The sequence below is a fragment of the Mus pahari genome, chromosome 21, assembly GCF_900095145.1.
Source record: "Mus pahari chromosome 21, PAHARI_EIJ_v1.1, whole genome shotgun sequence".
NCBI classification, from domain to species: Eukaryota; Metazoa; Chordata; class Mammalia; order Rodentia; family Muridae; genus Mus; species Mus pahari.
The window spans coordinates 8,430,551-8,446,139 of NC_034610.1; the positions used below are offsets into that span (position 1 = coordinate 8,430,551).

The window sequence follows — 15,589 nt, forward strand, 5'->3', positions numbered from 1 at the left end:
GTATGGGTGTGCACAATTGCGTGCGGCGCCCTCAGGCAGAGGCAGGCGGATTTCTGAGTTTGAGGCCAGCCTGGTCTACAGAGTGAGTTCCAGGACAGCCAGGGCTACACAGAGAAACCCTATCTCGGAAAAAAAAAAGTTTAAGAAAGTATTTTTAAGTTAATAAGACAAATTAGGATAGAAATTGATTTAGATGCAGAACTGTAAGTACACCCAGATAGAAAATGGGATTTTTTTCCCCTTAATTGCCAAATACTATGGATTGGACATTATAAATGCATATCATACCCTATAGCTTTCATAATTGTTTCATAATCATTATAGTTGTATTCAACTTATGTTTGAAAGAAAGGGAGCCTTTTATTGGACTAAAACGGAGAATTGTAGAGAGACTGTCTTGTGTAGTGTGTGTGTGTGTGTGTGTGTGTGTGTGTGTGTGTGTGTGTGCGCATCATCTGTCAATTAAAATGCCTATGGCTTAGGCAGGAAATAGAGGTGGGAAATACTGGAGAGAGCAGGAATTCTGGGATAGAGCCAGTTGCAGGAAGATTACCCTGGGAAGATGTGAGGAGATGGACACAGGGTAGCCAGTCATGTTGTAGAATGTAGGTTAAAAATAAATGGGTTATCTTTAGTTATGGTCTAGTCAGGGAAGAGCCTAGCTATCTGGCCAAGGTATTTGTAAATATATTTTGAGTCTGAGTCATTTCTGGGAGCATGGGGCTGGGAGGACAAACCAGGCCTAACTCCTACATTCATATGTACCATGCATATATCTGTTGGATCTCCTGGAACTGAAGCTATAGATGATCGTGACCATCACACAAATGCTGGGAATCACCCCCACGTTCTTTGCAAGAGCAACACGTGTTCTTACCCTCTAAGACATCTCTCCAGTCCTTGTCATGTTTAGTTTTTATTTCTGTAGGGACTGTTTTCAGCTTTGTGAGCAGTGACAATTAGACATACTAGAATTGCAAAGCGTTGCAGTCTGTTGTTTGTGCTTCCTTATCCCTGGGTTCTCTTACAGGTGCTGCCATGGGAGGATCGTGAAGCCCACCCACTGTAGCCCAGGCTATTCAGCTTAAGGCAGTCTGTCACTTGTAACAGTGTATCTGATGCTGCTTTTGTGAATGGAGAACATTCTTTGAGAATTTACTCAACAATGTTTGTACACTAGTATTAATTCAATTCTAGGAATTTAGATACTGTTTTTTGTTTGTTTGTTTGTTCTCTGAGATAGGACTGTCCTGGAAATATCTGTGTAGACCAGGCTGGCCTGGAACTGGCAGAAATCTGCCTACCTCTGCCTCCCAGTAACTGAAGTAAAGACGTGAGCCACCACTGCTCAGCTCCATTTAATTGGTTTTGGTTTTGTTTTGGTTTGTTTACATTCTTACATTTCATTGGCTTTTTTAAAATAGGAAAGATGTTTTCATTATATACCAAAATCTTTATAATGTTCTTGGGGAGGAAGCCTAAAATCCTATTCCCCAACAGACAAAAGTAATCAAGCATCCCTTCCAACACTTAAAGGAGCAAACTGGAAGTCTGCTTTCGGGAGCTGGAGAGATGGCTCAGTGGTTAAGAGCACTGACTGCTCTTCCAGAGGTCCTGAGTTCAATTCCCAACAACTACATGGTGACTCACAACCATCTGTAATGGGATCTGATGCCTTCTTCTGGTGTGTCTGAAGAGAGCAATACATAAGATAAATAAGATAAATCTTTTTAAAAAATGAAAGAAAACTTGCTATTGGTACTTGCTATTGGTACTTAAAAACTTACCCACTTGAAAACTGATTAAAAACAGCTTTGGTGCTTTGGGGAGCCCGCCTGCAAGGCTGCTTAGTGAGCAAAGGTGCTAGGTGCCAAGCCTGACCATCTGAGTCTAATTCCTAGGACTCACATGGTGGAAAGGGGTAACCAGCTCCCCTAAATTATCCCGACCCCCACCTTTGTACTAGGTGCATGTACACATGCACACGCATATTCACGCGAGAATAAATACATACACTAAAAAATGTCTGTCCCCCTGGTGGTTAGGATACAGTGCGTGAGCCGCAAAGCTGAGAGATCACATGCACTCCACACCACTCCCTTCTCTGCCGCTGTGTATCCCAGGCTTGCAATGTAAGCTGCACTCCATTCAGAGCCTCTTCACTGATCTTCCAGGAGTCTAGAGCTGTCTCAGAGGGCGCTTTGGGGTGCGGAGGCCCCAGGACACCTGGGTGACCTCCAGCCACCTGTCGAAGCGTCCCCGTGGCAATCTCAAGCCCAGTCATAAGGACAAGCCTGGCTTTCTCTCCTCACTCACAGCCCTCTCTCCTCCGCCAGTTTCCCTGTTTTTATCTCCCAAGCCTTTCATTTTGACTGAATGGAGAAAAATAACGAACCGTGGAAAAGTGAAAAGAGTCAAATCCGAGCGATTTGGCACACAAACCTGTGGTGTCTCCTCGTAAGGCATCATTGCTTGATAAGTCTCAGAATAGTGCCTTCAAGTCAGAAGTCTGGAGAGAGACATCAACACAATGTACTACTGAGGAAATAGCCCACTTTAAAACTGCCGCTGATTGAAAACAGAGTAAGTTTATTAAGGCTCTAAGAGATTTTCCTGCCATCAGTATAATTAAGAGATGAACACAAGTTTGTGCTGTTCCTATCAGTTAGACGGGAACACACAAGTGCCTGTGACCCCTGGAGGCAGGGGACCATCTGGGCGCTGCATAGTTACCTCTTGGGACTGAAGAAACAGTTTCAGAGTGACAAGTACTGTCTGCTCTTAAAGAGGACCTTGGTTTAGTCTGCAACACGGAAAGGGCAGCTCACAACTGTCAGCTCTGGGAATCTGACACCTCTCCTAGCCTCCATGAACACTGTATGTACATGGCATGCAAGTTCACGTGTGCACGTGTGTGTGTGTGTGTGTGTGTGTGTGTGTGTGTGTGTGTGTGTGTGAGTGTGCAGGCAAAACACTCATACACATAAGATAAAAATAAATCTTCATTAGAGTTAGTTCTGGCTAAGACGACATCCCTGGGCCAAGGATTGAATTCAGCAGAGCATGTGAACCTAAGCATCAGGCCCCGGGATTTTACTCCTAGGTTTTAACTCCCCCAAATCTCAATCAATTACAAAAACTATCAGAGTGGAAAAGTTCCTCTCACTTCCTTATGTAGTTCTTGATCCTCCTCATCTCTCTTCTTCCAGCTGACACAAGGGCCTTCAAACCCTGCATCTTCTCATTGGATAGTCATTGGATTAATTACATCTCCTGCAAAATGACTGTGTGACGCCCGTCTCTCAAATGCCAAGCTTAAGAATGTCTTTGAAGACAGTGCCTACCGCCATCACTCCGATGTATCTGGGAAGAGCCAGGAACATGTGACCTTTGAGTCTCATTGCTAAAGTGGGAAGTGAGAAAAAGAGTCTCAGAGATCATGCACCCCACAGTTGGTCTACAATCTCCCTGTGTCCATCAGCACCCTGCCCCTTACATGATGCATCTCAGCAGCTGGTGACCCTAAATTCTCAAATACTGAAATTCAGATCTGGGATCCAGAGTTTCATTGACATAGATCTCAAACTCTACTGAAGATTTTTTTTCAAACGAATGAAGGTGACTAATGCCTGTGGTTAACCAACACAGCAAGATGAAGAAGAAGGAACTGTCCCAGGCCATCCCAGGGGCTGCGTAGCCAGACTCTGTCTCAAAGACAGACAGATAGACAGACATGTGCAAGTGTATATACACAGAGAGAGACAGACAGACAGACAGGTGTGCATGTGCATGTGTATATACACACACACAGAAAGACAGAGAGAGACAGACAGACAGGCGTGCATGTGTGTATACACAGACAGACAGACAAACAGAGCAGGGCTAATTAGACCCATTAAGGAGGAGATATGTGAAGAACCCAGATTGAGATACACACACACACACACACACACCATGAAAGCACCCCCCCCCAGTCACTGCTAATTTGCAAAACAACAGATGGCTTTAGTGAACAAAAATTGTTGAATACTATTCCAAAAAGCAATCATTTATGAAGCTTTTCATTCAAAATATCTAGGCTGGGATTTCGCCTTCTCACAGCCACTGGCAACTTCCTAGACACTTTGTTGGAAAGCAAAAGAAAAGGGGGGGGGAGAGGAAATATTTTTAAAGTTTGTGGGATTTCAGAAGAGTATTTGATTTTTTTGTTTGTTTGTTTGTTTGCTTGCTTTTACAATTTTCATTGTTTGGGTCAAGAGGGAAAAAATGAGGTCACTAACAACTTGTTATAACTTTAGATCTTGAATAAATCTGTCTGAGAAGCAAACTGTCACTCAAACAAATCACTCTGGTGTCTTGGAAGCATAAACCATTTATCCGTCCAGTGTGTCTGCTGAGGGTAATTAAGCTCTTAAAACACATGCCCCCAAGTCCTGTCTTTCCTGTCCGTACTCTCTGTGGGTAGCAGAGAGTTGGAAACACAACCATGGATGGAATTTCCAGTAGGCAACCCACTCTTTAATACCCACAGTATTGTACATTTACTTGTGGGGACGTAATTGGAAGCAGACAATATTTTAGTAATCATACACACACACACACACACACACACACACACACTCACCACAAACCCATAAACCGTACTTGAGTGTTACTGTAGATTCCAGACAAAACACAAGCCTTTTGTAGCGACTAGATTTTCTGGGGATGTATATGAGAGTCTCACCTTCAACCATGGACTGATTGAGCTTCTCTCAACTGGGGGTGGGGGAGGGGGGATGTATGTTTGGGGTGGGGGGTCCGCTTTAAAATGGAGATTCCCCCCTTTCCTTTTTAGGAAGGAAACTGAGGAATTTGTTTCAAAACAAAATAAACGTTCTGGATGGAGCTGGAAAGGGGTGTGAAGGGGAGCCCTTTGATTTCCCAGCTTGTATATTTGGGCTCAGACAACATCTTATGTGCATACTAATCAAATGGTAATCCTGGCCTCCCGCCAGGACCCTGGCATTTGACACTAAGTCGTCTTGTCAACAGAAGGGCATGGGAGTATTTTAATTCCATCTGGGGGGGGTGTGGGGGAGTTGGGAGGGGGGAGGGGGGAAATCCCTGTGTCAGGTTTGGGGACTGACTCAGGCCTGGGGAGCCGGCGATGTGAGGAATTATTTCCATATCAGTGACCTCTTCGAAAGGTGTGAACTTTGCCCTTCAAAGCTTCCAGGTACCTCTGTGTAAGATACTTACCCTCCCTGCCCAGGTAAAGGTTCATAAACGTGAGGGTGGGCTTGAGGGGTCCACCCCAGGGGGCCCAGCAGCAGCTTGAGGGGGGGGGTGTCCCTACTAGGAAAGGACCACATTAGAAGCCAGGGTGCCCAAGCTTACTGTTCTCTCAGATGTGCAAAGCTTCAACCTGTCTTCCTTGACACAGGCTCCAGCTCACTTTGCCCTTCTGCCCTTCTCTCCTTCTCTGGAGAGAACCCTAGAGGTGAGGTTGCAGGGTTGGGAGGCTACAGACAGCTGTAGTTTTAGTTTTGTGCCTGCGTGGCTCTTAGAGGGCTCTCCTGTATGAGATGGGACAAGCTTCCACATGGCTGACCACTGCGGGCCAGGTCTTTAAGTTGTTTCTCCTGTACTTTAATAATAATAATAAGTTATGTGTCTGAGGGTGGTTCCAGCTAGTTTTCTGTCACAAGCTAGAGTCATTTGGGGAGAAGAAATCTCAATTGAGAAAATACTCGCCACTAGATTGGCCTGTGGGCAAGCCTGTGGTACGTTTTCTTGCTTAATGACTGATGTGGGTGGAGCGGCCCCTGGCTGGTGGTCCTGGGAGTTACAAGGCAAACTGAGCCAGCCGTGGGGAATCAAGCCAGTAAGCCAGGCCTATAAGGACTGCTCAGGGTTGATCTCTCTCCCTCTCCCCCTCCCTTTCCCCTGCCCCTCCCTCTGTCTTCCTCCTCCTCTCTGTCTATTCTCTCTTCCCCTTTCTCTCTTTCTCTCTCTGTCCTTCTCTGTCCCCTTTCTTTCTCTGCCTCTACTCCCTTCTCCATACCCCTTCCCAGGTCCCAAATAAGTTTCCTTTCACACTAGGCTCTACAGTATGGCTGGTACCTGGGGGGGGGGGGGGCTCTGGATGGGCCCCGCTAAGGCACTCTCTCCCTTCTCGCTGCATCATACCACATTTTATAAAACCTAACAAGCTGAGCTCCTCTGTAGCATATGCTCTAATTCCTGCCTCCAGATTCCCAGCTCTAATTTCATGCCAATGGCTTCCGTAGATGGTGGAGTGCAAGATGTAAGATAAATCAACCCTTTCCTTTGGACCATGGTGTCTCAACACAGCCATAGAAGCCCTAATGATAGAAAGGCGTTTAACCAGCATGTGTATATATTCACCACTTGTGTTCCAGTTGTGGCAGAGACCAAAAGAGAGTGCCAGAGCCCCTGGAACTTGAGTCAAGAATAGTCATGAGCCACCAGGAGGATGCTGGGACTCAAGCCCAGGTCCTCTGGGAGAGCAGCAAGCACTCTTAACCACTGGGCCATCTCTCCAGCCCTGTTTCTCTATTCAATAAGTGTGTAAGAGTGGGTGTTGTATGGGTGTGTGTGTGTGCACAATGTGTATATGCGCAGGCCACAGTCAACCCTGGGTGTTGTCCTTCAGGACAGTCTGGAACACGCCAAGCAGGCAAGGCTGGTGGGACTGTGAACCCCAGGGATCGGGCCATCCCTTGTTCCCAATGATACAATCACAGGTTAGGTGTGCACTCACACCTGGCTGCTTTATATGGGTTTGGGGGATGGAACTCAGATCCTTATCTTTGTGAAGAAAGCACCTGACTCTTTCTCCAGTGAACACAGTGATTTTTTTTTTTTAAACGGGGGACTATTTACTCTGAAGCTTGCATGGCTCTCCACCCTACCCTGTGGAAGCTTGGCTTCTGTCTCGCCATCTTTTTTATTTATTTTATTGTATTGGGCTTTTCAAGACAGGGTTTCTCTGTGTATCCCTGGCAGTCCTAGAACTCAATCTGTAGACCAGGCTGGCCTTGAACTTATAGAGATCCGCCTGCCTCTCCCCCTACCAAGTGTTGGGATCAAATGTGTGTGCCACCATCACCCAGCTTGACCATCTTTTAAAGAACATCTTCTTGGTCTTTGTGTGTGCGTTCATCTATGTATGCATGTGTGTGGGCCTTCAGGGGCTGTGAGATGGGTGTGTGGCATTGGAGACTAAATATATACTTTTTCTGGTACTGAACCATGGGGGTTTGGGTTTTTAGAAATCCATGGATCTCTCATTAGTATCCTCTCATCTGTGAACAGTAATGAAGGGGGTGTTCTTCTTCATTGTGCTTAATTAGAAATCTAGTCAGCCAAGAGATACAGAAACCCGGGACCGTTGGTGACTGTGCCCCATGGGTCTCAAATGCCTCGATGTATCAGGTGAGTACCAAGCGGGTCAAATGGGTTCCTTCCCAAATAAGACCACCCCCTGTCCTAGAGCACTAAGACTCTTGAGACGGCGTCGTGGTTCCAATTCTTTCTCTGTCTTTGCCAGCCCTCATTCTTCTGCCTATGCTGGTGCACAGGCCCTAAGCTCACAGAGTCCCCAGCACAGCCCCAGCTCATTCACCCACCAAGCAGAGGGGTGAATTAGTGCTGCTTGGGTCCAAACAGCAGGATCGAGGTCCCGGGACAGAGCCTCTACACTCTGGTCTTGCTCCTCAACCCCACATGCTTAGCAGCGTCCCTGTGCCCTGCAGCCTAATTGCTGCCCAATATATGCAGCAGCCACTTTTGATACCGCCCAGTGTTTCCCATTCACCACCCACTTTAGTGGCCACTGGCCTCCTTCAAAGGAACCAAGTTCCCTCCACCAAGTCTCCAAAACCAACTGCCTGGCCTGCTCTCCCTTCATGAGCTGGGGATCATGAGGAGTGGGAAGGGTCCTCCTACTCAGAACCTTGGTCTCAGTATCTACCTGAGGTAGATACACAATTTCCCCTCTAGATCTCAAGTTTCTGGATTTTGAAACTCAAGGATAAAATAATTAAAATAGGAAGGAAGGAAGGAAGGAAGGAAGGAAGGAAGGAAGGAAGGAAGGAAGGAAGGAAGGAAGAAAAGCCAGGTGGGGGTGACACTGAGGCAGGTGAATGTGAGTTCTTGGCCAGCCTGGTCTACAAAGGGAGTTTCAGGGTAATAGAGGCTACACAGAAAAAAAACAAAACAAAACAACAACCCTGTCCTGAAAAACAAAAAACAAACAAACAAAAAACCCAAAAAGTAAAAAAGAAACGATTCACAGAACACAGGAGGATTTGCAGAGTTTGATCCTTGGTGTCACAGAGACTGGATTGGACCCCAGGGAAGCATTTGGGTCCTGTTTTAAGCCACGTGTGTCCCTCGCTTCAGAAATGCTATTTCCTCTCAGTCCCACCAGAGGGCGCCGTAGAACAAGAAGCCTTTGTTCATAGACGTTCCATATCATTCTTTTGGGTGATTTTCATTCACCATGCGACCTCGGATGACAGACTGTGAGACTGACTTTAAGAAACAAAAACCAACTTCGTTGTAATTTTATGTTCTTACACTTTTAATTGTCTGGAGCTACTGAGTGCGGTTCTAAGTGTGTGGATGAGGTGGTATGTCCCGCCTCTCATTGTAGCTTTGTGGTCAGAATATCTACTGAGACGTTAAATAGAGAAAGATCAAAGACAAGACTGGCTCCCTTTGTTCACAATGACACAAATAGTGGCTACCTGTTCCGGCAAGGTCTGCTGTGGTGCCTTCTCTTTGTCCTCCTCTTGGGTGTGACGCCCCCTGTGTTTCTTTGGCATTTTAAAATGGTCTCTCAGGATCTGGGCCATCCTAAGTCACACGAAACAACAACAACAAAAATATGCGTCAAAGTTTGAATTACATTTTAAAACATTTTAAAAACAGAGTTAGACTATATATATATATATATATATATATATATATATATATATATATATACTGTGACGTGCTGGACAGCTAGCTTCCTTGTGCCTGTGTGTACCCCAAAACAAAAAGATGCACAAGCCAATTCTGCAAGCAGTTGGGAACACGAGCAGAGAGCTCTTTCACAAAGTACACTGAAACAGCAGCTCCTTGATGCTGCAAACTGCCTGTCTTTCCGGTGCTGGCTGAGTCTCAAAGTAGGCACACAACAGGAACAGTTACAGAAGGTGAGGAAGCAGGCAAGACAATTCTGAGTCTCCCAGACGCCGCTGGAAAGGAAGTTGCTTTTCTAAGCACAGCGGCCGCATCCTCTAGGCAGGGAGGGGCTACAGGACCACAGCCGCTGCCTGGCTCTGGCTGGCCACATGCTCCGCCTCCAGCCCAGCCCCCTCCCACCAAGCCTGCTCCTTCTGTTTCTCGGCTTTGTGATCCCAGCAGCAAACCATGCTCTGGTTTCTGTAGCTGAGCAACGGGACTGAGGGGTACTGGATGGTGGAAAGAAGCCCTGGCAGGTGGTTTGTCAAAGACGCTGGCAATGGGGGCAGAGCATTCTGAGGGCTTATGTGGGAGACTGGCGGCCATCGCAGACAGCTATCACGGGGCTCCTGGTTCCACCCTTCCCTTCCCTTCCCTTCTCTTTCCCCATAACCACCTATATAACCCCTTCTTGACCTTTGCAGGATGCGTTCTTATACAGAAGGTTGAAATAGGAACTGAATAGCCACCTCCGAGATTTTAAGAGCATGCACGCTTTTGCAGAGGACCCAGCTCACACCGCCAGCTCCAGAGGTATCGAACGCCTTCTGGCCTCTGACTGCATGCACAGGAACATACCCCCACAGAGACATACATGTACACACATAATTAAAAATAGTTTTTAAAAAATCGAGGTATGTAATTCATATACTCAAAACTCACCCCTTGAAAGCCCCAAACTCAATGGGCTTCGGCGGGGTTTTTTCCAGAGATGTGCGGTTATCACCATAATCAAGCTCTGAGCGTTTTGGTTGCCCAAGAAGGAGCATAACATCCCAACGCCTGCAGCTTTACCTACGCCCTGGCTTGAGAGATGTTTCAGGCTGAGTCGCGGTCCCCGGTAGTCACAAGTTGAAGCCCCAACCTCAGTACCTCAGAATATGACTGCATTTGGAGACAAGACCTTGAAAGAGGCCCACTGAGGTAAATGAGATCACAGAATGGGCCCTGGTCTAACCCACTGTCCTTGTGAGAGGAAACGTGGCTACACAGACGCCCGCGTGCACGAGGAGCCACCAGGAGCATGGGCTGCCAGCAAAGAGAGTGGCAAGAGAGCATCAGGCCACGTGGCAGCGGCTGAGAAAGGAGGCTTCCATCCCACAAGCCCTTCTGCTGTGATCTGACCTGGTACAAGTTCAGCTGACCACATACCCCACTCCGCTATGAAACTGGGAGCCCAGATAAATCTTTCCTTTTTTTATTTCCACGGGTATTTTGTCATAGCGATAGGACCCTAAAACATCTTCCTGCCTCTCAGGATCACTGAGATTCCTCCAGAAGGCAGGGGCCTGCGACAGGAGCAAGACTGGGGTTTTCGGTGGGGGAGGGGCAGTGTGCTGGCTTTTAAGTCTTATGTCAGCCTGACACAAGCTAGAGTAAGGAGCCTTAACCGAGAAGACGCCTCCCTCCCGAAGATCCAGCCTTAAGATATTTTCTTAATTAGTGATGATTGTGGGGAGAGCCCAATCTAGTGTGGGTGGTGCCGTCCCTGAGCTGGTGGTTCTGGGTTCTGTAAGACAGCAGGTTAAGCCAGTAAGCAGCTCCCTCCGTGGCCCCTGCATCAGCTCCTGCCTCCAGGTTCCTGCCCTGTGTGAGCTCCTGTCCTGACTTCCTCCATGATGAACAGTGAGTTATTCCAAACAATCCCCTACCAACTTCCTTTTTGGTTAGGGTGTTTCATCAAAGCGATAGAAATCCTAATTATGACTGGCAGAAGCCAATAGCAAAAACATCCAACTAAATGTTTTGGGGTTTTGGTTTATTTATTTGAGGCTGGAGAGATGGCTCAACCACTAAAGGTTAGGCTCAAAGCCAAAAATGCTAGATTTATTTTATGTGTACGGGTGTTTTGTCTGCATGGATGTGCACCGCAGTGCCTGAGGGTAGAGTATTTATGTGACCTACACAGATGCTAAGTCTGAGATTATAGCCATACCAGCTGATCGACTAACTCATGATCAATGACAGGTATACTGTCAAACTCAAGATCAAATTTCTGCTTCTCTCCAAGGTGTGGTTTAACTTTTCCTGACTTTTTATTTGAACTTTTAAAAATATTTGCTGCAGTCACCACTAAATCTTTGTCATCCATTTGTTTGTTTGGTAGAGACAGGGTTTCATTATGTAGCCCAGGCTAGCTTTAGACTTGAAGCAACTCCGCTGAGCCCAGTGCCCAGATGCTGAATGTATATCACCCCACCCCACCTCCCAGTTATCATTGCATCTTGATGATAAATTTCTAGTAGCTTAGTGGAGTTTGGGGAAACAGGTGTTGATTTAGTATCCTGGTCTCAAACAAGACTTAAGAATCAGAAGTAAAGCCGGGCAGTGGTAAAGCCAGTAGCTCATGCAGACAAAACACCCGTACACATAAAATAAATCTAGCATTTTTGGCTTTGAGCCTAACCTTTAGTGGTTGAGCCATCTCTCCAGCCTCAAATAAATAAACCAAAACCCCAAAACATTTAGTTGGATGTTTTTGCTATTGGGCATATATATTTGGGCATCCCAGACTATAAAACCTCTGGGGTCATGTAATCAAGTAGGTGTGGCCAGCCAAATATTCATATGTCATAGAGAAAATAATGTATTCTGTTCTGTATAATATGGAAAAGATTTTCATTTAAACTGTGAGGGTAAACATTGTCTCATTCATCTTTTGTTCCAAGTACACACACACACACACACACACACACATGATTACTATGTAGCATACATTTGCATTGAGGGCTGGGTCACAGACAAGGTCAGGAGAGCATCCTGCTTGAGGAACGGAGGGAAACCAGGAAGAGGTGAAAGAGCGGGTGGTTGGGCCCAGAAAGCTTCGGGGAACTTCACAGCACACTGGTGTAGCCTGGCCTTAATTAGCTCTGGAAACAAAGCAAGCCTCGGAAGAGCAGAGCCTGCAAAGGCTGAGCAGAGACTGCATCAGGTAGCGTCACCATGGTGAGAGAGAGTCATACCAAGGACCGATCAACCACCAGGTGCCTGGCGCGATTTTCTCCTGAAGCTGAATTCAGTATCTTAGGTGAGTCTGAGCAGGAGGGAAAATATGCCAGCCCCGAAGAGGCCAACAAGATACCAGACGACGTCATCTGTAGTGTGTATGCTATGTGACTCGCGGCATCCCAAGAGAGGCCTGCTGCTGTGTTGCCATAGCAACATCTTTCCCAGTCTGTCACCATTATCTCATTACCCCGCTGCTGCTTCTTTGGCTGTGAAAACTGGTTGCCTTGTCGTCCCCCCACCCCACCCCTCCATCCCACCCACCCCCCATCCTACCCCCCATCCCACCCCCGCCCTGTCTTCACAAACCTCCAGCCTCCTCAAACCTCCAGTTGGGAAGGGAAGGCATCTCTAGTAGGGCTACACAGGCCTGGCCATAGCAGCCTGCTCTGGCAGGTCTTCTGCCTTGTGTCAGAGGCGGGTCTAGAGACCCCGGGGTGGGGGGTGGGGAACAGATACGATCCTGCTTTCTCAGTGGCAGCAGAAATTGGATCAGGGCCCAGCAGTAGATTCAAACCAGTTCCCTGCCAGTCAGCAATGGTGAACCGAGAGAAAGGAAGAAGATCCCCGTGACTCAAGGGCTCCAAGGAGAACAAAGACCACCCCTCGAGGACACCGGAGACAGCTGCGGGGGGGGGGGGGGCTAGCGCAGAAAGGGGGATTGGCTTTTTGATCAGGGTCTGGCTTTCATCCATTCCCTGCCTCGCGCCCATGACACATCTGCATGCTGCTGTTTCAGTCCCTGAGGGAAAGCAAAAGCAACAATGAAAATGTTTAAGAAAAAAAAAAAAATAGCTGCAGCTGCTCCTGCATTCAGACCTGTGGGTTCTGCGTCCTTGTACCTTCCCTCCACGGAACTCTGAGCCCTTCTCTTACAGGGCCTTTGAGTGTGACAGCTTCCAGGCTTAGATGGGTTTAACACAATGAACAAGGGCTCTGAAAATGCAATGGCCACCCAAGTCATTCTGAGCCAGACTGTCATCACATCTGTACAACGTGGTGCACAGACAGGCAGGGGAAAACGCTGATACACATAAACATGAAGTATTGTAATGATTTATAATGATTTACTTTTATTGTATGTGCATTGGCATTTTGCCTGCATGTGTGTCAGCCTGAGGGTGTCAGATGCCCTGGAGGTGGAGTCACAGGCACTTGCGAACTGCCACGTGGGTGCTGGGAATTGAATTGAGATTCCCCTGGAACAGCAGCCTTAACCACTGAGCAAGCTCTCTGGATCCCTCACCTACTCTATGAGTTAGTTAGCAGCCTTCTACTTTACACACACACACACACACACACACACACACACACACACACGCACACACACGCGCGCGCGCACACACATACACACACACACGCATGTGCACACACGCACACACACACGCACACACACATGCACACGCACACACACACACACACGTACATATTGTTGTGCTTAAGTTTCATCCAGGCGTCAGCACCACTGTGTGTCGCCAAGCAGTGGAACTGGGATAGCCCAGATTCTTCACATGCTTGACACAAGGAAGAACACAGCAAACATCTGTTGAGTAAAAGTCGTGCAGAGGGAAAGCGGAGGGAGGGATCCATCCGTACACAAATCAGGCAGGTGTGAACATGCTCAGAGGTGCTGCTGGGTCTCGTGGGGCAGCAAGGCCTGCGTGCTAATGCCTCCTAAGCAAGCCAAGTGTGTTCCCAAACACATGCTGAGACAAAGTTGAAGCTGGGAGCTTTACCCAAGCAGGGGTCATGCAACAGGCACCTCTTGCTCACGAGCCAAAGAAGGCAAGCCCACACTTGCGCACATTAACATCAGTGTCCAGAGGGAACAAAGGGGCGCTGTTGAAAACTAATCTTTGTTTGTTTCTGAGACAGGGTTTCTCTCTGCAGCTCTGGTTGTCCTGGAACACATGCTTCAGACCAGACTGCCTCTGTCTCTGCCTCTCCCTCCCCAGTGCTGTAATTCAAAGCATACACTACCATACCTGTCTTAAAAATTAATCACTTCAACAGAAAAATTACAAAGAAAAATAAGACAGGTAGAGTTAAATGAAAAACAAAAGAAGAGAAAGCCCTGGGAAAGGATCCAGTGCATGTGCAAGCCGATTCAGAGCCCCAGGAAAGGATCCAGTACATGTGCAAGCCGATTCTCTTGGTCCGTTTGTGGGGCATCAGCAGCGTCACACAGACTGGCTAGTTCTCAAAGGACAGAAGTCTGTCGCATAACAGTTCTGAGGCCTGGGATACAAGAATAGAATGAGCCACTAGCATGTGGTGATGTCCACAGCCAGGCTGGATCCTTGAATGGCAGAAAGCAAGAGCAGGAAGGGGACTGCTGAGGCCCCCTCTTACAGGGAGAAATGGCTCAGTAGTAAGCTGCATCTTGCTGTCTTGCAGAGGANCCATCCCCCACATAGGACTGCTCATGCTCTCCTGTGACACCAGCTCCAGAGGATCTGATGGCCTCTTCTAGCCTCTGCAGGCACTGCACTCATGTTTCCCCGAACTCACACACAGACAGATACACGCACAGTTAAACATAGTAAAATATAGGAGCAGGTTTTCCTGGTCTTAAAGGCAAATGTGAAAGAATCAAGATATCCCCCACACAAGCATTTGTGCACTAACACTCACATGCACAGACACACAGACATAGGTAGGCACACACATGTACACACTCACAGATATACACAGCCACACAAATGCATGTGTACACTAGGCACTCACCCATGAGCCATGAGCATGCACATATGCATACACAGATATATACATATGCATGTATATATATATATATGTATATGTATATAGTGAGAATTTTTGTTTTTTTAAAAGCACAGAGCTATTATAAGAATGTTTTTTTCATTTTAATCCCAGGTGTGGGATATGGGGCTGCTTCAGACTGTCCATGGTGGGTGATTATGATTTGCCTTGTGCTCTAGCAGAGGTATGACTTTGCCAGCTACGTATAGTTTCTGCGATTGTATGACTTTGGAATTCTGGGGACTTTTCAGGTGATATATAAATGCTGGAGCCTGGAAAGAAGAGATTGGTTGGCTAGTTGTTGGTTGTGGTTTATCACATAGTTGTGTGTGAAGAGAAAAAAAAAGAAAGAAAGAAAAAAGAAAGAAAAAAGAAAAGAAAAAACAATATCCTGATAGTGAAGATAAATTTTGCCCCCAGGAACTTGATACCCCTAACAGCAGGAAGTAGTCCAATGGTATCGTCACCCCCTTTCCTCTCTATCCTTTTTCCTCTCTGTACTGGATAACTTTGTGTCAACTTGACACAGCTGGAGTTATCACAGAGAAAGGAGCTTCAGTTGGGGAAGTGCCTCCATGAGATCCAGCTG

The 15,589-nt window shown here is 47.0% G+C and overlaps 1 protein-coding gene across 1 annotated transcript in view; it reads right to left on the reverse strand.

Annotated features, from left to right (window-relative positions):
• Positions 1-8,864, reverse strand: part of LOC110338544 — a 50,795-nt gene extending 41,931 nt beyond the window's left edge. Inside the window, exon 1 of the mRNA XM_021221881.1 lies at positions 8,757-8,864. Within this exon, the coding sequence (XP_021077540.1) occupies positions 8,757-8,864 (108 nt within the window). The remainder of the gene's footprint in view (positions 1-8,756) is intronic.
• Positions 8,865-15,589: the final 6,725 nt, after the last annotated feature.